Source organism: Temnothorax nylanderi, unplaced genomic scaffold (assembly GCF_030848795.1).
Source record: "Temnothorax nylanderi isolate EJ_2023f unplaced genomic scaffold, tnyl_v1.0 TNYL_tig1016_pilon, whole genome shotgun sequence".
Lineage (NCBI taxonomy): Eukaryota > Metazoa > Arthropoda > Insecta > Hymenoptera > Formicidae > Temnothorax > Temnothorax nylanderi.
Genome location: NW_027250078.1, coordinates 1 through 10,420, shown reverse-complemented (window position 1 = coordinate 10,420; position 10,420 = coordinate 1). Strand labels below are relative to the sequence as shown.

At 41.5% G+C, this 10,420-nt stretch overlaps 1 protein-coding gene and 1 pseudogene across 1 annotated transcript; both read left to right on the top strand.

The window, feature by feature from the left end:
- Positions 1-5,253: 5,253 nt before the first annotated feature.
- On the top strand, positions 5,254-5,966 carry LOC139786352 (uncharacterized; annotated as a pseudogene).
- A 481-nt stretch (positions 5,967-6,447) lies between these two features.
- On the top strand, positions 6,448-6,825 carry LOC139786351 (trehalose transporter 1-like protein). Its single transcript, XM_071725519.1, has one exon. The coding sequence runs from the start codon at positions 6,448-6,450 to the stop codon at positions 6,823-6,825; it is 378 nt and encodes a 125-aa protein (XP_071581620.1).
- The last annotated feature ends 3,595 nt before the right edge of the window (positions 6,826-10,420 follow it).

The following is a 10,420-nucleotide window of genomic DNA, read 5'->3' as shown; positions in this document are numbered from 1 at the left end:
TGTTCTATCCGTTGACTGCGCCTGACTTACAGTTTATTATGAATTTTATTTTGAGTTATATCTTTTGTTTTTACTTGTTGACTGCACCTGTGTGGCTCATAGCTTTTATTTTCAATTTACATTTTATGGTTCACGCGTTTACTGCTCCGGTGTTATTCAGCTTTATGTTTTACCGTCGTGAATTTTGATTGCGCTTGACTGTCTCTCACAGATCAACTTCGTCGAATTTATGTATTAACGCTGAAGAAGACACAAAAAAGTGTCGAAACGTCCGTTTTATTATAATATATATCGTTACGATAATTTGATTGCGCATTATTTACGGCGCTTGGCTCCTATTGCCCATACTTCCTTACTTGATTATTTTTGGGAGAGCCTACTTTTATTTAATTTATATTATAATATGATATTTCTTACGTTTTCTGCAGTCTTTTTTCATTAATTATTTTTAGTTTATTTGTTTGTATATCAATGATAATTAAAGAAACATGTATATAGTTAAAGAATATACGGCTTGTACATCTTGAAGATAGATTAATAAATTAAAACGTAGTTTGTAATGCGATAAGCTTTATTTTTTATACAATCACTCCTTTTTGATCATTTTTAGTAAATTTTTGTAATTTTTAGTAAATTCTTTTATAACTTAATACTGATTAGAGCAATAAAAATGAGTGTAAAATAGAAAAAATACACGGTTGGTATATATTGAGGACATATGCTAATAATTTAAACCAGGTTATGTAATACACTAATACAATAATTTCTTGATTTTCCTGTCCTTTTTATGTCTGTTTATTAAATATTTTCAATACAATTTTTCGTATTCTTATAGAGATGATTTAGAAATATAAAAGTAGGAAATACAGACATATGCACATATATATTTCAAGGACATATATTAGCAAATTAATATAAAGATTAGATTATTATATAATTTAGTTTTCTTGCAGGTTTACTTTTGATAGAATTCATTTTCTTTGCTTTGACTTGGTGAAAATAAAGTAAACACTATTAAAGTAGCAAAAGTATTTGGCACATTTTGCGTTCTTAAAATATACCAAATACATCTTAATATTAAAATGTATTTGGTCTATTATAAGGACTTTTTTCTTGGCAGATTTTATGTCCTTGATTTTTACCAACTAAAAAACTTGGTAATTTTAAGGACAGTCCTCAAAATATACCAAATTGAAAAAAAATAATGAGAACAGTCCTCGAAAGTACCATATGTCCTCAAAATATACTATATGTGTTAAGAAATGTCCCTAAATAGTACCAATAACATACATATATATATATATAAACTATGGAAAAGTTAATGTATTTTAAACTTGTGTGGATAACGAGAAAATATTATAGGAGGACTATGGACAGATTAGGTTTTAAATAAATAATACCACATTACCTGGCTTGGCCAATAAGTCTGCATACGTTATTGTTATATTGTCGTATACATTCGACAAGAAATGGCAAAAATAATCTTTAATATATAGCTGTTATTCGCAAATCCAGGTAGTAGCTTCATTTGAAATAACTTGTAAAATATTTTTTAATATAAATAATGTTACAGAAAATGTTTTTTATTTTTGCATTACATTTCACAATTTTTTAAATGTTATTGGATGTTAAACATAATATTATTGGGTGTACAACTTAGTTCGGTTCGTTTTCAAAAGATGGCTCTAGGTGCTATAAATGGTTGACGGCGACAGCTGATTTTTGCTGTATCGTGAAGTGTCAACATCTGTCAACCAAATATTGTTTACAAGCCTTTGAGTTTTGCACAACAAGTTTAATTTTTACTGCGTTGAAAATGTCGAGTTTCGTTCCAAATAAGCACCATTTGCGGGAAGTTTTGATTTTCTGTTTCAATTGGAAGAAAAGTGCAGCTGAAGCGCATCGAATGCTTGTGGAAGTGTATGGTGAATCTGCACCATCGGATAAATCTTGCAGAGAATGGTTTCGACGATTTAAAAGTGGTGATTATGCAACGTCTCGTCCGGATGGATATATGTGTAGTGCGCCCCCTGCTCAGTTACCAACAGGCGATTTTAAAGACTCTAAAACGCGCGTTTTTCTCGGTCCGCGCGCGAGTCGAGCGTCCCTTCCCCGCCGTAGCGCTCCATTGTTTTTTCTGTTTTGCGATTATCAACAGCGTGATTATTATCCTTGCTAGATTTCCGTCATTTATCGAGTATAAATGGGCAAATCTACGCATAAATCAAGGAAGAGGAAGAAGTCATCGTCGTCCAGGCATCGTGATCGCATCGAGGGTCTGGAAAACAAGTTATCGCAGCTGATCGAGGTATTATCGAGGAGAGAGGTTAGATATCCACATGTCGCCTCTTTATCGCCGACCGTGTCCTCTGCTCTCGCATGTCACACTGACCGAGAGTCGGATGCGGAGAGAGAAATTCTGACGACATCATTAGAGAGGACAGCCCTGGTCGAGCGAGATCTGCCTCTCAGGCGGCAGAAATGGCAAGTCCTGCTAGACAGGTTAGGCCAAGGGATCCGCACGTTACAGGTGTGTACGCTCATCCCAGTTCTGTGGCACAGACAGAGGAGTCGACACAACCTTTTCCGATTAATCGGAATACCTTTTCTTCGGCTGTAGCGGTGGTAAATAACCATTCAGTTGATGGCTTGCCCACGTTCCCCCCCGAGCTAGACAATAGTTTTGGCGGAGCCCGCTGCAGCTGAGAATTCGGCGGATACCCTTGAAGCCGCTCGCTAAGACGGTGCGGGGGCAGCTTCTCTCGCAGCCGCGAGTAGTGTTGAGGCGGCTATCCGCTGACGAGTTGTGGCGCGCGGATAGACAGGTAACCGCGGTACCCCGAGAAACTCTGGGGTGGGGCGCATGGGACACACTCCCACGAGCCACCGGTACCGTAGCGCGGTACCAGACGTCCCAGCCAACCGCGATTATGCGAAGCGGGGCCACGCCTGAGGGGACGGAAGGCGTCCGGGGGGCGGCAGGACCCAGCGGTTGCCAGATCACTGTCCAGAGGACGACCGTGACCGTGCATGAGACGGTGACGATGACGGCGGTGCCGCGAGCAGCGACGACGGACGAGAGGGACGACTCGGAGGACTTCCAGAGCCCTTCCTCCGACGAGGACTCCCAGGGCGACGAGGGGAAGGCCCTCGAGTAGGTTGTAAGTTGCGCGAAGCGCTCCGAGGACGGATAGTTACGTTATATAATAAAGTTTATTTGGTTTGGCGCCTTTGAAGATCCGTCCGGCGCATTAGAATATAAGTTAGGTATAAGTTGTGCGACAATGCTCGCCGAGCTGCGGCTCACTTAAGGGTTAAGAACATTAAGTTTTGCTATGACGGTCCAGAAATCTTTTAGTTTGTTTTAGCACGAAAGTGCTCGGCTCGGCCGCGAAACATTTAATTTTGTTGTTGCGCGTGGATCGTGAGGAGGGCGCAAGATAAAAGGCACCGAGCCACACACAATCTTTGGTCCGGGAATACCCGAAAGCGATTCTCTGGAGAAACGCGAGGTCGAACAAGTCTCCGACAGAATCCGGAACCGCGGAGACGTAATATCGAATCGAGCGCGGAGCGCGGCAAAATAACCATCGCTGCCGCATCAGGGCATCGTGAGAGACAGGCAGACCGAACCGCGTTGCGATCCGATCACTGGGAGGCGAGATTCGGAACCGCGGACAATAGCTACCCGATCGAGCGGGATAAGAGACGAAATAACCGTCAGGGCCGCATCAGGGTACCGTAAGGGCCGAGCAAAACTGAACCGCGTCGCGATCCGATCACTAGGAGGCGAGATAGCGAGACAAGCGTCATCGGCGGGAAATAACCGGCGATGCCGTATCAGGGAGACCTGGTACACCCGAGGAACCAGGCGCCGTCATGATCCGACCATCCGGACGGAAGTTACGGAGACACGGTCCGCGAAAACGTTACCCGGACACCGGCTGCGAGAACAAAGGTCGGAATATAGTCGTAGGGGTTCGTAGGAGCGAGCACCGGGGGTCGCCGTCGACGGCGGACACCGCGGAATGGACCCGGACATCTTCGCCAGGAAGTCGGTCCGGATTCCTATATAGTGGCGCAATAGAAGTCGGGCGCACAGGTCGGCGCCAGCGAAACACGAAATCTGTAAGTAGTGGTAAACCACTACCCGGGAGTCGATAAAGCGGGTCGTTTACAAGGGTAGGCAAGTGGAATTTTCCACCGCGAACATCTGGCGCGCTCGAAAATGTAAACACCAGATGTTACTGCGTCGTAGCGTAAATTCCTCAAAGAGAAAGCGGCCGTGACGCCTTGGAGGGGGAAAATCCCATAGGTGGGGAGCCAGAGAGCGGAATATTTCTCGAGGCAGTCTCTCGAAGGTAACACCCGTCTCGCGCGTATATCTCGGAGTCGCGCGTATAGTACCGCGATAGTGTGCCGAATTACGAGTATAAGATTACCTCAGCGTCCGAAACCAACGGGAACGCCCGCGAAACGCGTTACAAGTCGCCGATACAAAAGGCGAACGGGCATTGTGCACCGGAACTCGAAACTTCGCACTTTGCGAGACGTGCGACCGCCATCTTGCGCGGAATACATAATTGTGAACAACCATCTATGTGAAACGATAAAAGGGAATAAATGGAACCAGCATTTGTGAAAATATCCGTGAAATTGTCATTTACTTACCTGCTACTTACCTGAACACGGGGCGTCGGCCATCTCCATAGGCGTTGATCCGGATCGGAGACATCGGCGTTGCTTCATCGGTGGGAGTCAGAGAAGAGGCAGCCGTGGCGAAATCCTGAAAAAAACTAGTATTAATTAAGTTGATTAACCACGACACTCGTACTTACGGTGGTCAGCCATCTCGTGAACGCGGGGGTCCTGGACGGCGTTCATCGGCGATAATCCATGGGTCGGCGACACAGATGAGGCACCCGTATCAAAATCCTGCAAATAAGTCGTATTGATCGAGTTAGTTTACCATAGTACTGGGGTCAGCCATCTTGAGCCCGCGTTGACCGAGGCCGGTGATCAATGGCGATGATCCATGTACGGGCGATGATGATGGGACATCCGTGGAGAGAACCTGAAAATTCGATTGTTTAAACAAATTGGCTAACCATAATATCGTAGAAACTTACCTTCTCGGTAGATTGAGGATAAACCGAGTGGCGACCGATGATCTATAGGACAAAATAGAGCGTTCCGTGACCCGAATACGTACCGTTCGGTTACACCCTAACTAGAGAGTTTTTTCGCTGCCGTATGTCAAACAGCAGATATTCCTGGAACGACCTTGTCGTTTAGCAGTGGCGTGAGCTGGTTCGGAAGAGCCTTCCCGCGGATTAGCGAGAAGCTCTATTTAAAGAAGCACTCTTCCTCGGAGGAATTAGCCTTCATCAAGGCTCCTAAGCTAAACCCAGAGTGCAAATCGGCTTTAAAAATAGGGCTATAGGCAAGAGAGATGAGTACTGTTGTATCAACCAGGATCAGGTCGGCTTCGCCCTCCTTGCTTTCGGAGAGGCATTGTCGGACCTTCTCAGACGAGAGACGCAAAGGTCCCTCATCGTCGAGGTTTGTGCTGCAGTCGGTAAACTCAACAAGGGAGTAAAGAACATAACAGATTTATACTATCGCCGTCCCTTGTCTAGACGGGCTCATATCAAGCCGGCCTTTAATACTTTGGCCAAGACCACAACCGATAGCGTTTCGGCAGATAATTATTAATTAGTAATTCTTTCAGTAAGCAAATTAAGAACAGTCTCGACGGGAAGTCCTCCAAGGACATTGTCAATGAGTCCTTGACGCTCTCGAAGGAGACTCAGCAGCGAATTAAGTACCCACGAGCAGCAGTAGCCAGTTGTCACTCCGCTACAGGTCCCGCTCCAGAAGGCGTTAGAATAAAATCAGGTAACCAGAGCCGGCAGACTATCCGGCTTATTGATCCAAATGGACGGAAAATACATCCGATCCAATGAATTTTCAAGCGGTTACAGATTATAAGTTACCCTTTAAGCACCATCTACCTCATTAGGAGTTTGAACCCTCCATTCATTTATCAGACAAGGAGATGCAAAGTACCATATGAGTCAATATAAGGCCTAAATTTGAGTTTAAGGAAAACAATTTTTTATGGATATAATTTAGAATCTTGTATAATTACTGGTTATATAATGTAACTTTTCATTTGATTATGTATTAATTTATCTATTGATAAATGTAAACAGTTCAAGATTTGACTTTAGTTGACATTCGTACAAGAGAAATGTCGTGACATTGCATCTCTTTGATGTAAACAGCTACCATGCCAGTGCCAACGGCACGGCGTTGCCACATATTCACGTCGCGTACAGCTGATCGAAAGGCCGTCAAGAAACGCGACAATTCATCAACTTTGTTTGAATTTTTGGCCTTATTACAAGTCAACGTCGTTTTATCTTATACCTAACAAGTGCTAGAATGATAGAGCAGATATCCTGGTTGCCGATGGTCACGCTTATCGTCTACATTACCACGTACAGCGTAGGCTGGGGTCCGATTCCGTGGGCATTGATGGGTGAGATGTTCGCTTCGAACATCAAGGCTAAAGCTTCTACTATAACTGTTTTCTTTAGCAAAGTTTTGAGCTTTATCATAGCCAAGTTCTCCATCAATCTTGAAGAAACGTTCAATGGCAAGTACGTGATCTTCTGGATATCCGGAGATTTCTGCATCATTAGTATCTTTTTCACGGTATTACTGTTACCCGAAACAAAAGGCAAGACCCTTCAGCAAATCCAAGATGAACTCAATGGAGTGTCTTCAACTATAAACGTCGAAAATAGGACAAAGAAGTGAAGACAGAACGCTCACGTTCGATCATCCTGACGAATGGTATATGTTTAATACCTGATAAATTCGTGAGACACTTTGAAGGATTAGATATTTGTAAAAAATGAGTAGGGTAAAGTTTTATAACATATCTAGGGATTTGCTATCATTATACACTGTAGAAGAATCAAGCAGAGTACCAGAAATGCGGATACATATGTGCCTATACCACTGCCAAATTTATACAGATATAATCATATCTAAATATAGGTAAAAAAGGAATGTTTTCGATGAGCTTGGACCACTGTTCAGTCTTCTGTTACTAATATTGGTTTAATCACAAAAAAAATACGGAAAACAGAAAATGGATCAATTAACGAACAATGGTTCGATGATTTAAACAAAGTAAACGATAAATGAAAATTTAGAAAGAGTAAAACGAAGATTCTATTCTATCTTTGTTTAGATTTCATATGTACGCAGAGATATTTCTTTTTTCTACATGGAACCAAAATACTTGTTTTCCAAAAACCTTTTCACAATGACTAATACGGTTCATAGCAATTATATAATGCAACTGTATATAATGCAAGTCATACCATGCATATTTATAAATATCCTTGCGATATTTCGTTACGTATTATTGTATGCACATACATGTAAATTTCGTTTTCTAGCGTAAAAAGAAGATGTGCCAGTAAACGTTACTACGTTTTCAAGCAAGTTCCTATTTGATCCGTTATTAGGAAACGTGGAGCAACAATAAGACTCTTTTGCTTGTATTTTATCAAGATTTAGTATTGCGTGTGTTGGACGTGGAGTGTAAAAGTAAGTAAAAAACAAAAAGATCAATTTTGCGACGTATTTTTTATTCACGGATTAGAGACCAGTCATATTGTAATACGCTCAAAAAAAAAAAGTAATTATTAACAACGACGACAAAGATATCGAAATTTAAAAGGGATGTCGTTTAAATTTGATATCTTTAAAAGGCTAATAAATTGATGAAATTACGTGCAAAAAGAGAAATAGAGAGGAAGAAATATAAAGTAACTTTATTATGACTAATATTTTTTAACAAAATATTTAACCATCTAGAGAAGACAATCAAATAATGTTATTTTCAGTTTTTTAAACTTGTTTCTTTACAAATAGTGAGTGAAATTCTCGAAAATTGTATGTTCGGTACAATTTCCCATAAAATCTATATTAAAAATGCCAACTTGGAGATTTAATATCTCAATAACTAGACGTCAATCACCTAACGAACGGAAAAGTGTGTTTTTTCCTTACACACCCTATCATTTCTCAGGGTTCATATTGGCTCTATTATTTTTCAGTTTTTATTCCTCAGAAAAAAGGCGAAAATTGACGAGATTAACTCTGAACGTATCGCCTAGCCTTTTTTCTGCTTTCTGCAGAAGAAATAGGCTCACACCGTTGGTGAGACGAATTTTTTAAGAGGTGGCGGCGCTGAAACTACAGCGTCCTAGATACATTTTTATTTGGATTCGGCGCAGGTAATCACCTATTGATCTACTTTATACCCCCACGAGGATCTCTCGCTGGAAGTCCCCTCTAGAAAGTTGGTGACGCTTCTCGCGCTCACAATTGCTCAAGGGTGCAAACGCTAGCAGCTATATAACTTTACAACATCACAATTACCGAACCTTGGTCATCAAATTCAGCCCAGTCTCAAGACTTCGAAGATTGGAAGACCGCAATCCTTGCTCATATTTCAACCTTGTTGCGGACCAAACCATTCTTAATACCGTTAACATATTGATCTTCTCTGTACTTGCCCAGTGCATGATTGGGATTCTGTTCGCAAACAGGATCTCGGGTGCAAATCTGGGCTTTAAATATCTAACATATATCCATCCGGACGGACGTTGCATAATTTAGAAGTTGAACGACTTACCTTAAGTGAAGTTCGACTATAATTATGCTGTCTCGTCGGATGGATAGTCCCACCCTCCCATTCCCCAATTTCAGATTTGCAGCTTTAAAAGTATGAAGCGCTACGGCGGGAAAGGAACGCTCGACTCGCGCGCGGACCGAGAAAAACGCGCGTTTTAGAGTCTGTAAAATCGCCTGTTGGTAACTGCGCAGGGGGCGCACTACACATATATCCATCCGGACGAGACAGCATAATTATAGTCGAACTTCACTTAAGGTAAGTTCGTTCAACTTCTAAATTTTAGTGTTGAACAAAGAGCGTTCGGGTCAACCGAAAAAGTTTGAAGATGAAGAATTAAAAACATTACTCGATCAAGATTCGTGTCAAACGCAAGAAGAGCTCGCAAAAACATTGGAAGTTACTCAACAAGCTATTTCGAAACGACTTAAAGCCGCGGATACATCCAAAGCAAGGAAATTGGGTCCCATATAAATTGAAACCGAGAGATATCGAACAACGATTTTGCATGTCCGAAATGTTGCTTGAACGGTACAAAAAGAAGTCTTTTCTGCATCGAATCATTACCGGGGACGAAAAATGGATTCACTACGACAACCCGAAACGCAAAAAAATCGTATGTAAAGCCCGGCCAACCGGGAACATCAACGCCGAAGCCGAATATTCATGGTGCCAAGGTAATGCTCTATATTTGGTGGGATCAGAAGGGTGTGATCCACTATGAGCTGCTAAAACCTGGTCAAACCATCACGGGAGACTTCTACAGGCAACAATTGATCCGTTTAAAGCGAGCTATAGCCGAAAAACGTCCAGAATATGTGACCAGACACGAATCCATAATCTTTCACCATGACAACGCTCGGCCTCATGTTGCTGTTCCGGAACTATTTGGAAAATATCGGATGGGAAGTTCTGGCTCACCCGCCTTATAGCCCAGACCTTGCCCCTTCCGACTACCATTTGTTTCGATCGATGCAGAACGCTTTGACTGGAATACGCTTCACTTCAGAACAGGGTATCAAAAATTGGCTCGATTCATTCTTGGCTTTAAAAGATGAACGCTTCTTCCGCGACGGAATCCATAAATTGCCAGAAAGATGGGAAAAAGTAGTGGCTAGCGATGGACAGTACTTTGAATAAGGTATTAATTTATTTATCGTTCAAATAAATGCGTTTTTCAAGCAAAAAACGGACCGAATTAAGTTGTACACCCATTACATTAAATTATTGTACGTTTCAGATTCTATTCTATGACTTATGGTATGTACTCTCTTGTTTATACTATGAGCAATTCTGTCGAGAACAAGTTACGACAATCTTTGTACTTAGGCTTTTACTATATGTAACGTTAAACGTATATTGAAATTAAAGTGTACTGAGGAAAATGTAATTCTGGTTGACACTTATGAGCATGACGCAAAGATCGCAATCACAGTCGAAATATTGCATTAATCAAGGACTAGCATATCTTATCACGAGGAAATTTACAAGTAAATTTCCTGTAAAAAATAAATTGTATATAAATTGTATTCATGGCATTTCTCTTCGTAGTGATTTATGAATCACTGTGTAATAATTTGGATGTCATATGTGATATTTTGCACGGTATTTGTTGCACTTTGCCCTGTGTATTATGTTGAATACCGTGTTCAACGTGTAATATAACAAAATTAATTCATTTTCCTTAAATATTTGTATCATTAT

What these genes read in the sequence shown, in the direction of transcription:
- LOC139786351 (XM_071725519.1), top strand. Translation starts at nt 6,448, where the DNA reads ATGATAGAGCAGATATCCTGGTTGCCGATGGTCACGCTTATCGTCTAC.